Source organism: Hakea prostrata, chromosome 5 (genome assembly GCF_041222555.1).
Source record: "Hakea prostrata isolate BN-2017 chromosome 5, UWA_Hpros_2, whole genome shotgun sequence".
Lineage (NCBI taxonomy): Eukaryota > Viridiplantae > Streptophyta > Magnoliopsida > Proteales > Proteaceae > Hakea > Hakea prostrata.
Genome location: NC_142604.1, coordinates 44,296,159 through 44,314,273, shown reverse-complemented (window position 1 = coordinate 44,314,273; position 18,115 = coordinate 44,296,159). Strand labels below are relative to the sequence as shown.

The 18,115-nt window shown below is 37.7% G+C and overlaps 1 protein-coding gene across 1 annotated transcript; it reads right to left on the bottom strand.

Moving 5' to 3' along the window:
* Window positions 1-1,230: 1,230 nt before the first annotated feature.
* On the bottom strand, window positions 1,231-17,164 carry SIEL (ARM repeat superfamily protein). Its single transcript, XM_089157182.1, is given in 11 exon segments — window positions 1,231-2,064; window positions 2,066-2,723; window positions 6,868-7,021; window positions 7,124-7,415; window positions 11,570-11,659; window positions 12,253-12,393; window positions 12,784-12,975; window positions 13,692-13,925; window positions 15,184-15,264; window positions 16,142-16,672; window positions 16,674-17,164. Coding segments are annotated over 11 exon segments (2,796 nt in total). The 5' UTR covers window positions 16,839-17,164; the 3' UTR covers window positions 1,231-1,806.
* Window positions 17,165-18,115: the final 951 nt, after the last annotated feature.

Genomic DNA, 18,115 nt, shown 5'->3' with positions numbered 1-18,115 from the left:
CTCTACTAATCCACTGTTGGCAAAGGCAACCACTCTTGAATGAGTAACTATGCAAAATAGCTTGGCCGTCCTTTTTTAAGAAATTAACTAAATATAGTCTTTTTTATTATTATTATATTATGTAATTCTCGCCCTGGGTTCAAAAAAAAAAAAAAAAAAAAAAAACGCAAAATCGAAGTCCGACTAGTTCTAAGAAATAATAAATGAATCAAAGGTTATAATAGTGGGATGGAGCTTCAGTGCAACACAATTAATGTGCAATACTAAACTAAGTACGTTGAAGATGGAATGGATGAACGAGGGTGAAATCTTGGCCACCCGCTTGTATTTTTTTTTTTCAACTATACTTACCTGTAACAAACAGAAAAAATATGCAAAATGAGTGGTTTTGAACCCGACCACTCGTGGAGATCGTGGCCATAAGCAGCTTAGTGCTGCGCATTTATTGAAGTCGAACCCATAATAGTGTATGCTGTTCCGTCAAAAGGACAGTAGTGAACCAAACTCGTGGCGAGGTGCACGCAACGGGAGGTTCTCAGTCAAAACGGCCTACCACCTGATCATGAACTAGGATGAGGAAAGAAGTCGTAGACAGCCTTCTTCTTCTTCTAGAGTCCACTCTTGGGATCTAGTGCAATCAATTCATTTGGAAGACCATCTGGAATGCTAAAACACTACCGAAGATCAAACATTTTGCTTGGAAGGTACGTGCAGAGGGTTAACCAACTGGAGAGAATTTGAAGAAAGAAATGTGAATGTGGATCAAGAGTAATATGGTTCAAGAACAACCTCCTCAGTTGGTATTGATCCTAGTCAAAGCATGGATCTAAAATCTCTTCTACAGTCTGTGATTACACTACCAGGAATCACAAAGAGGGACAAGTCTGGAATTCTCACGCAATGCCTATTTTTATGTTGGAGCTTATGGTTAGCAAGAAATGGGAGGATCTTCAATCAAAAATAGGTTTCTCCAGTAGAGTCTTCAAATCAGCACATCGCCAAGCGATGGGATTTTTAAATTCTAATCAGGCATCTTCTTCTAGTGTTGAGGCCAACGGTTTCCGAAGGACCTGGACGCCCCCGTTAGGGAATGTTATGAAGATGAACTGTGATGCTGGAGATGGCGGATTAGGGATAATTATAAGAGATGCTGAGGGGACTCCAATTGTTGCAGTGGTGGAGAACTCAAACCCACAAATTTTGATTGAAATTACCCCTAATCCGCCATCATTTTGGGAAATCCTAGCAGGAACATAGAACACTCAGTTTCCTCAGACATCCTGTTTCTAATAAATCCTTAAATTTTTATGTACACAAACACCTATTTCTCTTTAGAATGTATCTTGTTGCATCCACATTGCAATAGTTAAGCCTCCCCCTAAATTATGACAATATGCACAATAGCATATCAACATCGCTAAGTTTATAGCTTTCTCATCACCAGTGGCACTACAGGTTCGAGATTTGCTCTTCAAAAATCCCCATATTTATAGTCCACCAATATTCCCAAAGTAAAGAAGCAAGAATTTATCCTATATCAGCTGCAATTAACAAGCAGTAGTCTCAGCTTCCTATTGATGCAAGAGCTCCATTACCAATGCAGGTGCACTCCACATCTCAAATGCGAACCCAGAGCCAAGGGCTTCCACACAAGCAGAGTCTTGGGGGCAATTTTCCGATGCAGCCTTACCCTTTTGTCAAGGTTGTTTTGATACCATTACCTTAGGCTACAACTGGGTCGACCAACCATTGGGCCAAGGCCAGCCCCTTGCAATCCACATTTCAAATTTCCCACCTAAATACCCCTTAACCACCGTTGAGCAGATATACTTCTTTTTCCTTGCAAAGAAATGTAAGCTCATGTTTTGGCCCTGGCTGATCCATCATGAAGTCAACAACATCACATAAACATTCCTTACCAATACATACCCTCAATACGAAAGAAATCACTTTTGGAGTTCTGTAAAAGGGTATGGTTAATGTGCTTGTTCTGACCTCATCACAGCCTTCAAACTGTGTAACATCTAGGAATACATACTGAATGTCCTCACCAACAGACATTTTTCAACCACAACCTGTCTTCCATTGTGATATTATACAAAGAAATCTGGAATATTACTCCCACAGGAAGACCTGGAATGAAAGTAAGAGGGTTTTCAGAGTCATTATGAGGGGCTTGAACTTCTGCCTTTACGTGCTTGAATCTTCTGTGAATCTCAAACTGCTCAAGGGAGAATAACTGTAGTGACCTCTTGAATAGAAATGTATCAGATGAAGATTCCTCACTAGGGGTGCTTGCTTGAGAAAATGATTTCTTTACTTCTTTAACAAATTCAGAAGGTTCGGTAGAACCTTCCCTACAAAGAAGTTCCACATGCTCGATTAAACCGCTCATTCTGTTCAAAGTAGTTTGGTGACAGCATATTTCAGCCTTGGACAATCTCATTGCACAACTAAATAGCACCAGTTCTAACACATGCAACTCTTCTTTTTTAGTCAATCCTAAGAACCTGTACCTCAACTCTCTAAGACTAGCATCCAGCTTTCCCAATAACAGATTCAACATCTCCATTCTACAAAATCGAAGATCTGTTGATGGAAAGAAATGCTCACATGACTTCACTAGCAGTTTGATTACCTGAATATGTTGAAGCGAAAAGGCCACCATTCCCACAAAATCAGGTGAATCTATGGAAATTGCTATTATCTCTTCCTTGCATGCCCTGCATGTGAGTAAGAGAATCAGATGGTGCATCATGTCACTAACCAAAGCAAGCCTCATATGCAGTTACCAAACTAATCAGGACACCGTGTACAAGCAGAGGATTTGATGATAAATCATGACCAACCTCTAGTATACCATTACTAACCAACAGCATTCATCATATTAATGGAAAAGGATGAAATTAAAATTAAAAAAAAAAAAAAGGACTACTACAGAATTTCAAGAATAACTATAGTAACTCCCAGGAAAACGTTATCCTCAGCAGGGGAATGACATCATTCCTACCACCATGGCCCAATGTACCCTTCTCCGTCTGTGTTTTTAAAGGTTTGGGGGGGGGGGGGGGGGGGAGGTTTGGTTTTTTATTTTTCTATTTTCCTTTCTGCTGGGTGGGGACTTGGGAGGCTGAGGGATGGAGAGAAGAGAGGCAAAATATTTGTAATAGTGAATAGGCACCTCATACAATTGGATATATATTGTCACCCCACCAGAACTACCATGTTCAAGGAATGACTGGTATGCTACACTAGCATACCATCCAGTCCAAGATTGCAAAGTTTAAGGACCACATCTCACATCCACACCTTAGGTCTCAATATTAAAGGCAAGGTTCAACTAGCCACAAAACCAAGATGGTGGTAAAAATTCAGCCATCTCGCCTGAAACCTGGTACTTTTTCCAGGAAAATTCGATGGCCAGATTCAGCCATATTTTGACGGATTTCTACTTGAGTTTTGGCGTACACCCTATTTAAAGCACAACAAATGACACAATGGAAGAGGTATTTTGCATTGGGGAAAAAACAATGAAAATACTCATTCCTACCACTTGAGAGACACTTATGTCCACTCCGACACATACTAAGAGTTGCAAATTGAAATAAATGTACTTTAAATGTTTCATACAATCAAATTGAACTATTTTGATAATTATTTAATTATTAACCAAGTTTAATTAAAAATATAAACATCATCATAATAAACCACACCAATAATTGCATACATATTTGTACAAATATTCCACTGCTTTTAGGTATCAAACAAAATAATTGGAAATTTTCAGTTTTTTTTATAATTATAGTGAATTATTTAATAATTTTCAACTAATATAAATAAATAATTAAGAACAGAAAATTTAATCCTAATGCCTTGGTATCCCATGGTCCAAAGCACTTTGTGTTGTTTGTATTTTGGTTTTTAAAAATCTATTTTTTAATTAAAGTTTTTCTTAATTTTTGTTTTCCAAGTATTCCATTCATTAGCTTTTAATAGGCAGGTCTATGTGAAGTTTGTTCACTGAGAAACATGGTTGCAATCCTATATTTTCTGAAGCCTAATTGACACAATTCAATTGATTAAGGTAACAGAAACATTAATTTGTGCTAGGAGACCAAATATCCTTCGAAGAAAGCAGTTGAGTTGCAATTGTTCTGGAGTGCATACCTGGTGATCTCTTGCCAATCAAATTAAACCTTTTGTTGCGACTATCCTGTTTTGGATGAAAAATCATCTTCTACAGTGCATTTTAGATAATATTGTATTGTATCAGCAACAGACTTGTGTTTTCTTCCTGATTTCAACTGTTATATCTTTTTTTCATACCCAATTTTGTTTATATTGTTGATAATCAAATATTGGTAACTTTGTAATTTGTTTTTGTCATTGATCCTAACGTCTGAGTGTCTTCTCCCATGCCGTTCTTTTTTCTTCTTTTTTTTGGCAATCTTTAGTATGTCCATATTAGCATTGTGTTAAGGTATTTCATCAAGTTTGGTGATCATCAGTCCTTTTGATTTTGGAACTTTATGGAAGGTGATTCTAATTTTGGTATTCACCAATCCCAACCCCTCTCAATGTCATCTATCATGTATAAATACTACTTTTTCAAAATACATAATATGGAAACTAATTTTTAAAACCAAAATTAAAAAAATACTATCACTCTTCCCAAAAAACAAATTAACAATACATATTCTTAGACCAAACTCCTGAACTTCACCAATCCCAACCCTCTCAATGTCATCTATCATGTATAAATACTACTTATTTCAAAATACATAATATGGAAACTAATTTTTAAAACCAAAATTAAAAAATACTACCACTCTTCCCAAAAAAATTAACACATATTCAATAGATCAAACTCCTGAACAAAACACATTTATATTTGAAAACAACCAACCATCAAGAAATAAAAAATTAAGTTTTTTACTTGGCGCCCCCCCACCTTTTAAATTGGGGTGAAACTCTTGACTGCCCACTTATGTGGGGAATATTACTGACTGCCCCCATTTCACATTTTGAAATTATCCGTTACCCTCTTTTAGCCTTTCAGTTAAATGTAAACCTGAAATGACTATTTTTGCCCTCATCATTATAAAATGTCTTTAATGGCCCTACCCTGAAATGACCATTTTGTCCTTGTTACGTAAAATGCCTCGAATGCCCCTCCCTTCACTCTCACTCAGACTTCATCTCCAACCCATTCCACCTCTGCAAATCCTTCCCCTTCTCTTTCCCTCTGCAACTTCTCCACCGTCAGTATCCTTCAATGACAACTGCTCCCTAACCCTTTACCTTCTCAATCAATCGATGTCTTATAATCCAAATTTGATACACCTGTGTTTCCAAAGGAACTACGGTTCTTGCTAAGCACAGCTCTGGTGATAAGGAAGTAGAGGACCTGGCTCTGCAATGTTTAGAAAAGATTCCAAGTCTTCAGACCATATTTTCTCACACCATGAGGAAAAGAAGCCATACCTTCTTGATGGAAGATCCTTTTGTATATTTTGCAATCTACGAACCCTAACCCTGAAGGCGTCGTCTGGAAGGGTTTTTTTCAGCCCATAAAAATGCCGTTTCACACCTGCAATTACACGAGCAAGAACTGCAGCTGGGGTAGAACTGCATCCCTTAAAGATGCGCCTATTTCTCTGAGTCCAGATGTGATAAAACATGCTCAAAAAGGGGACCTACCTCACGAGGACTGCAACACCACTTCTGTGAAAATGCTCCATGACTCATCCTTCCAGGAATTTTTAGGCTAACAGGAACGGCAGTTCAACTGAAGAACTTCTACCCAGATCGAGTGGGTAAATGAGCAAGAGAAAAACAGGGAAAGCACAACCCCCCCCCCCCTTATTCATTCGAGCACCACAGACATGGCAATCGGAGGTAATTGGCAATTCTTAAGTCCCTTTATGATATCAAACAGAAAAAGAGGACAACGCAGAGTCCGCAGATGAAAGCCCATTCTGCATCAGACCATCTTTTCTTCGATTGGAAGAGACAAACAAGAACTAGTGCTGCCAGTAGTTGTTGTTGCTACGCCAAACCTGACCTACTGGCTCCTCATACTTCCTCACCATTGACAAAAACTAATTAAGAAAAGGAGAAGGGCCATAGAAAAATGTCTGGAGGTGTGGAGCAAAAGAGCAGCAACATCTTCAGGAAGATAAATAGAGGATGCAGAGGTAGAGAGAAGGGGAAAGGGATTTGCTGAGGTGAATCGGTTGGAGATGAGTCTGAGTGAGAGTGATGGGGAGGGGCATTCAAGGCATTTTACATAACAAGGGCAAAATGATCATTTCAGAGTAGCACTATTATACATGATGAAAGGCAAAATAGTCATTTCGGATTTAAATTTAACAGAAAGGCAAACAGAGGGTAACGAGTAATTTTTCAAATTATGAAATAGGGGCAGTCAGTAATATTCCCTACATAAGGGGGCAGTCAAGAGTTTCACCCCAATTTAAGGGGGCACCAAGTAAAGAACTCTAAAAATTTTGGAATGAATGTACAATACCTAACTTCAAGGAATTGTATGTGGTACCAACATAGAGCTAGAGAAATAGTTCTAGAGGTTCCAATATGTTTTGAGATAATCTCCCTGAAGTTTTGGGCCAAAATATGATCATTTGACCACAGATATGATCATGTATCCAGAAGCCAACATATGCAAGGTTTTGGTGAAACCTAAAAGTGAAATTCTGAACCCAGGCTACCGAATTTCCTCGAAATCTTTTACCTCCATAACTTGAGCGATTGACTTATTTCTAAAGGTTTTCTGCAGACGGAATGCTTCCAAGTAAAACAAACAACAGACAATGTAACAGATAAATGAGAAACACAGTACGGTAATACCTCAATGTCTTTAATACTTCACTGGCGCATCCTGCATGTACCAATGGCCAGCTTTCTGCAACTGTTTTTAGAATCGCTTTAATGTATTCTGTTGCTTCCTCACGTTTATTGGTCAGCTTCTGTTGATGTTTGTCAAATAAAGTTGTCACGCACCCTGAGTTTCAGAAAAAGCTAAATTTCAGCACATCCATTGCGGACTTGCCATAGAGGCATCCTTTGAAAACTAATTCCTATGATTACTCCAACATTTGAATACCTTCTTTGACCCCAGGCTCTATGAGCTCGTCCTCTCTAGGTCTGGATTCCGTAGCAGAAAAATTAAACGATCCACTGCAATGTGACAAGTAACTGAAAAGAGCTTCCTGATCTGATTCATCATCCAATATGTGAGATATCCTCCCGATCAAGGGAATCGCATAACGAAATATTCTTGGATGGATGGTGCCACTATACTGTTCGTGTGAAAGTTGTGCTGAGACGGCTAACACCAGAAATGCAGTCACTCTTGCTCTGTCGAATCTGAAATCCCCTTCACAAGAAGGTTCTATCTGAAGCAAATAAGAAAGAATAGATAAAGACAGTCATTCTCAATCTGGCCTAAGGTCCCTGTATATATAAACGAAATTGAGTATGTCAGTGATTCTATACCACTTTCAAGTGGTGTCAGATGACATGTTCCTGCAAGATTCAGTAATTCATAACTAGTAGAACATGATAATTCACTGGGGAAAATCAATCTTGTGCAAAACAGTTGTATTTCACATTTATACTTCCAAGTCAAGGTACCATTTTTGTAGTGTCTAGAATTCAGACAACATAAATTATATTGCTTGCATCACTTGTCTAAGAAATAAAAAGAGCTGCTCTTCACTAACTGCTGGTGTGAAAGTTGTGGGAGTGATTCTTCCCGTTTTCTTATATTAAATTAAAAAAAAAAAAAACACTCCACATAGAAACATAGAAACTCATAGAGATGCATTTGAGAAAGAAAGGAGTCATCAACCATTAAAATATGAAAGTTTTCACATGCATCCAAAGAAAAATTTAAATGAGCATTCACCACCACAAGATGAACTCTCATTCAATCAGTGATTTTAAACTCAAAAATTCTGCCAAGCTGAGTGGAGTAGGCAAACCAATTTAGCAAAGATGAGGGTCAATTTAAAATTGTGAACAACAAATATTGGAATAAAGTATAATAAAAACAGGAGGGAGGGGAATAGAATGTCATACAGGGAAAATTTAAAGGGCATTCCTACAATCAGACCAATCTAAGGTGGAAATGATTTCAAAGTTGTTTGACAACAGAGACGTTTCTCTGTATAGTTGCTCCACCTAATCCCAATTTCCCACCACTTTTTCTCCAACAGGTAAGGTTGGGGGTGTGGGGATAGGATGGCTTTGATCCCAGGCCTGAAAGCATGAAGTCCACAAGCTTTATCAGTGACCCTACCTAACACCTTTCATAAGTGTTTCAGCCATCTAAAAATAATTGCAGCCCTCAAATCAATAGACAACTTCAGTTTTCAACATTAAATACGGATTCAAATGCTTTCAGGAAGTGGCACAAAAGCACACCATAAATTGTACTTTGGAGTGGTAAGAGTGTTCTTGGCATGGTTTTAAAGGTAAGTGATAAAACATCAGATTGTCTACTGCATATCAGAAGAGGAATACACTAGAGCATTAAAGATCACTTCCAGTATTCAAGCAAGATTCCAAAATTTGCCCCTATGAGCCACGGCAATTGGAAGCACCGGATCCTAGTCCTGAAACAACCACTCCTCCTGATGAGTCTGTTTTTGATCTTGATTTGCCTATTGCATTAAGAAAATATCCACAAACTTACACCAAGCACCCTATTTCCAACTGTGAATCATATCAGTCCCTATCCCCAAAATTTCAAAGCTTTATTTCCTCTTTGTCTTCCACCTCTATCCCTAACTCATGATAGAAGGTAGTGTCTCACTTAGACTAGAAGAAAGCTATGGGTGAGGAAATGCAAGCCCTGGGAAAAAATAATGCATGGGATTTGGCATCTTTGCCTACAGGGAAGAAAACTGTTGGGTGCAAATGGATGTTTGTAATAAAACACAAAACAGATAGAACCATTGAGAGGTATAAAAGCAAGACTGGTAGCCAAGGGCTTTACTCAAACTTATAGCATTGATTACCAAGAGACGTTTGCTGTTGCTGCAAAGATGAATATTGTTTGGGTTGTTCTCTCATGTGCTGTAAATCAAGGATGGACTCTTCAACAATTATTTTAGATGTGAAGAATGCTTTCCTACACGAACTTCAAGAAGAAGTCTATATGGATGTGCCCCTTGACTATTCTAGTCCAGAGACCCATGGGAAATGTGCAGATTAAGAAGAGCCTTATATGATCTAAAGCAGTCCCCTAGGGCTTGGTTTGGAAGATTCACAAGGTAATGGTTTCTTATGGCTACATGCAAAGTAATGCAGACCATACCCTATTTATCAAGCGGGATGGATCTCATACCATAGTACTTCTCGTGTATGTGGACGATATTGTCATCACAGCAAGTAGTGAGGAGGAAACTATAGCCTTGAACACCTTCTTGGGGATAGAGTTTGAGATAGAAGACATGGGCAAACTTAGGTAATTTCTCGGGTTAGAGTTGGCTTACTCTGCTAATGGTGTCTCTATGAGAGAAAGTACACCTTGGACCTAATCGACACTAGAACTAGTTGACAAAACCAGCTACCAAAAACTAGTTGGGAAGTTGATTTATTTGTCACAAACTAGGCCGAATATAACTTTTGCAGTCAGCCTTATCAGTCAGTATATACGTGATCCGCACTCTTCACATCTTGATGCAGACATGCAGTATACCGCATCTTGAGGTATATGAAGGCATCTCTAGGGAAAGGTATCCCAATTTCTTCTCAAGGACAACTAAGAGTTGAAGCATACACAGATGAAGATTTACCTCTGGCTATTGTGCTTATGTGGGGGTAACTTTGCGTCATGGAAGAGCAAAAAACAGGTTGTAGTGGCTTGGTCAAGTGCTGAAGCAGAGTTTAGAGCTTTAGCTCAAGGCATTTGTCAAGTGTTATGGTTAAAAGGGCCCTCTTCAAGAACTTGGGCCAGACCTAGAAGAACCTATAAGGATGTATTCTGATAACAAATTGGCCATCAGCATAGCCCATAATCCAGAACAGCATGACAAGACCAAACATGTAGAAATTGATAGGCATTTTTTTTTGTCACATTTGAAAATCAGCGTGCAAATGCGTTCACAAAGAGTTTTAATTTTCAAGTTTATTCAGTAGTATTGTCAACAAGTTGGGCATGATAGATATCTATGCACCAACTTGAGGGGGAGTGTTGTAAGTCAAGAGTTAAGTAAGATGCGTAGTTTGGTCTGTTAAGAGTGACTTTATTATTTATGTTTTTTAGTCCACATTGGATGTCATTGTACTTATCCTTACATTCTACTATTATAAATAAAGGCCTGTTATGTCATACTGGCATAAATCAGGATTCATCCAAGATTTCAACAACTTGCTGGTTGTTGAAGTTGCACATTGGATGTGTTTTTGGATTCCATGGAAGTCTTTTGTTTTACCATTGGTTGTTGAAGTTGAACTTTCCTTCAGTGTTAGCATTTAAGTATTGACTGTTTTAAGACTTTAAGCTCTAATGTTTACTTAAATTTAGCATTTTGGTTTAGTTAACATTTTCTTTCATTAAATGTTATTTGTAGCCTCCCTCATTTGACATCTTGAATGTTAGTAAAATAAATAAACACATTCTTAACAGCCTTTTTCCCCTTATATATTTAAAATTTTGTTTTGCACGTCTTCATGTTATGAATTATGACAATGTTACGGTCTTCTTTCACTGAATTTTTTTTAGATTAGTACCAGTGTATGTTTATAATTCAGCATCTTGGCTCTCATTTTAGTTGTTTCTTAATTATTACTTGTTTTTCTAATGAAATTCTACAGCCTTACATATTAGAAGATCACTAATAAATATAGTTTTGTCTACCACTTTTAGCTGTTAGAGGGTGTACATATAGTCATGTACACATTATGGGTATTAAGTATTTACTATCGTGTCCTTAAAAGTATCTACAGTAGGTTGTTTCTGATATTGCTATTATTTAGTTTCTATTTCATATGTAATGATTTAAGTAGATTATGATACTTCCTTTTTGATATATTGTAACCCCTCTAATGTATATTGAAACCGTGAGGAAGTAGTCTTAATCTCACGAAACTGCTGCTCTAAACAGTTTCTCTTTGTCTTCTTATTCTTCTTCCTCCTTCTACTCCATGCTCTAACATGATTTATGCAGCTTAGCCAGTATCAAGCTCTTAAGCAGGAACTCAAACACTTTTCAACATCCAGCGCCTTGAGAACCATGGCCATGCAGATGCCAGAATACCCTTAGCAGAATATATACCATTTCCTGATTGGTGCTTGTATGAGATCCTCAAGTGAAGTTTTGCTCCTAATAATAAACAAAGGCAAAAAGAACCCTACCCAGGAATGTAGCTACACCAGCACTCCTGTGAGTCTGTCTATATTCTCCCATAAGAAAATACATATATGCTCCCTTGTATTAAGAAGAATATATATACACAAACAGGAATCTCATACTCCTGGACAGAAAACTGCTTCATTTCACAATTGATCAGGAGATTAAGATTGAAGAGAGGAGATTACAACCTCATGAGCGACATCCTTCAAAAAGCTGACAGCAAAATTTCCATGAATTCCACCGGTATTACATAAAACAGACCAGATATCATCTTCATCCTGGAAAAGAAAAATCAGGGGGCGGGAGGAGATCATGTATTATCAGAACTAGTAGGAGAAGTAACATTTGTTCACTTATAATTAGGCAAAACTTTAATTGATCAGAAAAATAAAAAAGCTAGCAGATGAACAGTTTGTCCTGACCATAGGTAGAGAATTCCTAATTTATGCTATATTCTTTACAATTTCTAAAAGTACATAGCAAACCACATATTTTTCAAAGTTCAGGATGATTCACATATTTTATACCTCAGTTGTGCCATTCTTAGCTTTTTCAAAATTTCCATATCATTATATTTGATTTTCCATTTTTTCCATATCTGATCTACAATTCAATTCAAAACTAACAAATTTGAAAATATAGTTATATATTAAATATATGCCAAAATTTTCCCCATACTTTTCAATGAAAACACCAAATCATAAAGGAGAGTATCTAATGGTGTGACTTTCTGTACCAAAATTTGCAATGGCCACAATGAAGACACGAAATGAAAATGAGACAAGCTAAAGAACCAAGAATGAAACCATTAGCCAAGATGGTAGCAAGCTACAAGAAGAGATGGCATAGAATAAGCAACAGATCATCACACCTGGGGGTATTTTTCCAAATTGGATAATAGGCCGTGAATTAATGATGCAAACATCTCCAGATTAGGCAACTTTATTAACTGAAAGATCTTTCTAACTTGATATCTGACTGAGGAACTGGTATCCATCAGACAATCAATCAACTGCAAATACCAGAAAAGTACAAAATTCAGAGTCAGTATACTGAGAAAAAAAAATTCTTTCAAGTAAAAGGAAAATATAGATGGTTCTACAAACTTCTATCAGATTATGTGATCAAATCAGAAGTATCCAGCTTGCTGCCGTCGATGTTTGACAGTTGCAAAACATCACCTAGGTGTCAAGGCACTTTGCTGATGCCTTGTCCCCTTGGTTTCAACCCACCCCCACCCACCCCCCCAAAAAAAAGAGGAGGGAGGAAAAAATAAAAGTAAAAATAAAATAAACTCTAAAAAGCCTTGAATTGCCTACATTCTGTGACAACTACAAAGGTTTCAGAATTCATGGACTGTTTTGGTTAGCACAACAGGACGTTGGCAATGACAAGAGAATACCATATGAATGTGAGCTTCTTGCACCCGCAGATTATCTGACTTTGCCATATGGTGAATTGTTTCCAAAGTTTGCAACCGAACAACTGGTGAATCATCATTGAGAATGTCCATCAGCAAAGTCAAGGCATTACTGGCAAATTGACCAGAGAAAACAGTAAGCATTCCCAAAGATTTGCAGGCTGAGTTCCGCACCTTCAACATATGCACAACGAAAAAGTTATTGTATGACATATAAGAAATTGTGTACCAACTTAAAAAAAATGAAACTGATACCAAAGAGGAAAAACAAATGCACCCAGTCACTTGAATTACCACAATAGACAACCACCAGTGACATGCCATACACCAAGTGCACAACATCCTTGGGACATTTCCTAGCCTTCTACACCAATATGCTGGACCAAAAAAGTACTCACACAACAGTCCAGACAATCTAACTAAAATTCAGAAGGTAGACTGAATTGAGAAGAACAAGATCATGTACTAGGTTTGGATTTTTATTCAAGTAAAGCTTCATTTATGCAATTCTACAGGGAAATTGATAAAAGCACACCAAATTTAGTGTTGATAGTCGCATCTCATGGCTATTCATTTGAGCTGAGAAAAACTTATAAATATAAAATGGAAAAAGGAGCATGAAATTGAGGTCATTATGCGATTTGTAAACTTGAGATATAACCAGATATTGCATAATACTGCATAATTTTTTGACAGAAATCATAAGCCATAAAAAATCAGTTACCCATCTAATGTGTCCACCACAAGCACATCCAATACAAACTTTTCTAGCAGTGCTGTAAGATAATCTGAGACCAGATATTCCTATCTCAACTACAATAGCAATGAAGAATAAGGATGGGGTAAAATGACAAAATGCAGTTGACAAAAGTTACATTTCATCTTCTCACCTTCAAGAATTCATCCTCAAGCCCATGTACAAATGCACCAGCAGCACCTGCTACTGGTAGTTCATATTCTTTTGTGCTATGCCGACCAACAATTTTCTTAACTTTTGCAGCTTCAAGAATTTTTTTTGACAGCGTCTGTAGCAGTAAATCTTCAGATGCAAACCTCATTTTCCCAAGAGCAATGAAAGCTTCATTTCTAACCTCCATACTCATGTCTCTTACCATTGTGCAAAGCTGCAAGCAAGCATTACAAAGGACATAAGTAATGCAATACATACAACAGACTCATAGTTTATCCAAGAAAGGACTCCTTTCAAAGAAAAATGCAGCTGGATTATAGAGGATATTTCACCACACGCATGACACGTAAGTAGAGTGCAATGACAGAACATGTTTCTTGTAGTGTCTTCTTCATTACTTTTTTTCCTGCTTCCTTTGTCTTCCCAGAACACCCCCCCCCAAAAAAAAAAAAAAAAGACTACCTCTGGAATCTGAAGCCAATGATTCAACATCTATTTGTTTCCAATAGGCATGACTACAGTAAAGAGACTTTGCATGAGATTACAAAGTACCAGATTCACTAAGTTTCAGAACATGGTCAATGGTTTAAAAACAAAAGAAAAAAAAAAGAAGGCTAGCAACAAGAATTTCCTTATTCTTTAGCAAGCATGCTACGTTAGGATTCAAGAATCAAGGGATACTAAGGAATTGCTGAAGAAGCTAATCAAGCAATTAATCAGCAAGTAGAGAGGGAAGGACTCAAAAACAAAGGCAGAGTCAATATTATGCATTCAAATATTCTTGTCGTACTTTAGGTTGATTATGAAGAAAACATTTTGTCCTCAACAATAGTTACTTTGTCAAACTACCAAAAAAAAAAAAAAAAAAAAGAAGAAGAAGAAGAAGAAGAAGAAGAAGAAGAAGAAGAAGAAGAAGAAGAAGAAGAAGAAGAAAGAAAAGAAAAAAGAGCTTTAATAAGATGTCTCTGATATGCTCTATCCATTTCTAATTCTACATCAGAAAACATGCTCCCATCTCAGTTAACATTTATAAAGTACTATTTTCCTTCTCATACCAATCTGGATTCAACCATTTTGACACACATGCATGCAGCAACTTCTTTAAGTATCAAGGAAGAAGTTACTCAACATGGCTCAGGTAACAACTTTTAGCCCCATGTATCCTAGTATGTCTCCATAATTGCTTTTATGCGTGGCCGCGTGGGTATAACTCCAAGAATTCCAACAGTAATGGAAAAGTTGCTTGCATAAAAAATACTATTGGTTCCGGTGTCCAATAAAAGCAAGAGATTCCATTATTCCACAATGAAAATCGTGACTTTTCCAGAATTTCAAAACTTGAGCATTCTTGATTCAGAAAAATAAGTGACATTTCAAGAAGACCATGGCTAAAAGCTAACAGAGAAGAACAAAGAGACATCAAAAGAAACTCTTGAAGTGTTACATAAAGGTTGTTTTATCCATATAAATACCTGGACAAACACGATATTAAACCAATGTGTGCTATCCACATCACAGCCAGCTGCAAATACAATTTCCCCCAACTTACTGACCTGGAATCACAGTGAAGAAATTTGAGATAGTTATAGGGTACACAACATAGACAACAATTACTGTCAAAGACATTCAGGCAACAACAAAGGAGGTGGAGTCCAAATTTGACAAATGCCACCCCAAAGATAAGCTCCACATATAACCAGTAAAAAGGAACTGGTGTAAACAAAATCAACCAAATAACACATTTAGTAAGGCAAAATTAAATGCACTAGAGCCTTCCTACACCATACAAATCATGATAGTTCACCTGCAATATTGGGAAACAAGGCTGCTCTTCCAACATACTTGCAAATTAGCAATGTTACCATTAACATGATCATGATGGTACTCATCTCCAGAAATCTCTAGATTATACCAAGATATAATATGAACGCGGAAGATTGATTTTCCAACCTAGCATGTATGATTAATGAATGATCACAAACGTACTCTGATAGCTATGGTTCAGGAATAAGTTTGATAAGTTCCAAAGGTGTCAGCTGTTTCATTTGTCCTCTGCCATTTGTTGCTTTCAGACTCAGGAAAATGCAACTTTTGTTTTTCTTGTTTTCATTCAAAGCATCAAGTTAGTGTACTCTTGAATACATTCTTCACAATTCTATGAATTTCATTGATGAGTTGGTTAAATAGTCACAACACTACAACAGAAAGCAGAGAGCAGAAAGCGACAAGGTCACAAAAACTCAAATTTTAAGAAAAATCAGCAAGTTCCATAAAAATTTAAAATTCAAGCAGAGAGCAAAAAGTGACACAAGCATGTATAGAACTTTAAGCCAACTTGCGAATTGACAAAAAATAAACATAAAAGAAAAAACCATGTAATAAGTATTACAAGGTAACAAAATAAAAGGAAAAGAAGCAAATTGGTCTCACCGCACGAACGGCAGCCAACTTAACGCACTCATCCTTGTCTAGTAAAAGCTCAACTGCAATGTCATAGCATTCTGCAATCAAGCCATGTCCCTCAACATCTGTGTACTCGCTTAGACTGGCTAATACACACAATGCAGCTCCCCTCACAAATGGGTAGGGGTCCTTCATAAAGCCAAGCAACAAAGCAACCAGGAGATGTGGATGAATGCGAAACCTGTCGACATTAAAGAGAAACCACAACCTAACAGTAACAGAAGGACTGAAAAAGAACGACCGAGCAATGCCCTCTCCAAGCTCCAATTTAGTGGATAACAATGACAAGTTTCCGTTTGGTTCTGCAATTGTAAAAAGCGCAGAGAGGAGTCGGGTAGTAAGTTTCGAAGCATTTTTTCCCACCACCGTGTAAGAATGGATGATTTCAGCAATGGTATGTGAGAGATGCTGGTGATGAAGGGCAATATCTGAGAGGAGTTTAGATATGTGGGGAAGCAGGAAGTGGTCACGGTTGAGTTGCAGAGATTGGACTAATTTTCTCAAGCATATGAGAAATTGTCGCCTCGGATGTTGAGGGATTAACGATGAGAGCCCTTGCAGAAGCTAGTGATTGAAGAGAGACGCATCGTCCGTTTGTAGACCCAGTTGTAGTGAGAGTAAGTTGTTGTTCACATCTGCGCCAGACTTGTTCTTCGATCCCCATCTAGGCGACCATTGATTTTTGTTTTCGTAGCAAACTTGAAATGTCTACGTTTGCCGAGGTTTGGTTGGCCGCTGTCGATAAGTTAGTCCAGAAATTATATGTCAAATTGTTGCTCCAGCAGCTCTGAAAGGGTTGCAGTTCTTCATAATTTTCATCTCAAGTCCAAGCTCCTCAAGTGAACCCCAAATTCCCCTCTGGTGACTCGGTTTCTGCTCTTCCCACTGCAAAGAATTTGGGTCTCCAACCTCAAACTGGAGGTTGGAAAACCTGCATGAAGAAGGAAACGAGGTAGGGACAAGACAACTACCAAACTCGGCTGAAGATAAATTTTCTAGCCCTTTGCGAAAAAATCAGCATGACTATTGTTTAACCTATTTACACGACAAAACTGAATAATATGAAAATAAAATTTTAAACTTATTACATCTCCCAAAATACTTGCACTAACTCAATCTAATGATTAAGCAAACCCTTTTTTTTTTTTTTTTTTTTTTTTTTGGGTAATAAAGCACTTCATTGATAAGGGGTGGCCGAGCAAAGCTCTAATAACCACTCAGTGGAACACAGCCATTCCGTTGGTTCAGTAACCAAGAGGGCCTTCCGTGCTAGAAAATCCGCAATAGTATTGGAATTTCTAGGAATATAAGAGGGAACAAAGCTTAGCAACTTAGAAGCTAGATAGTTGATGTCATCAACAATGGGTTGGACCTCGCAGTGTGCATGAGCTTTCCCCTTGAGAATGTTAACAAGTTGCTGATTGTCAGTTTCCACCTCAAGATGTTCATACCCTTCGCCCATTGCATATAATAACTCAGCTCGAAAGGCATATGCTTCTCCTTCCAATACCGAATTAGGTACAAAGGGGATAGAGGCAACAAGCATAGGATTACCTGATGGATCTCGAATTATAACCCCAGCACCTCCTTTTTTTGCTTTATGTTTCAGCGAGGCATCCACATTCACTTTGAGGAAAGGTGGGTTTGGGGGAATCCATCGATGATCTTCCTCATCTTGTTCTTCTCCTTGTTGTAGATCACTTTCTAATTCAACATAGGTATCTATACGCCAAAATTCTCGGTGAGCTTCCAATGCCTTCTTTATAATTTCTTGTGGTGTCCATAATGTCTTCCCATGTACCCTATCATTCCTAGCATTCCATAAACTCCATACCATAAATGAGCATAAGCTGCGCATTTCTTTGGCTTGGTTCCGTCCTAAGCTGTCGAATTGCCTCCAAGAAGATATCCAATCAGCTAAGGATAAACAGTTGCTTTGCT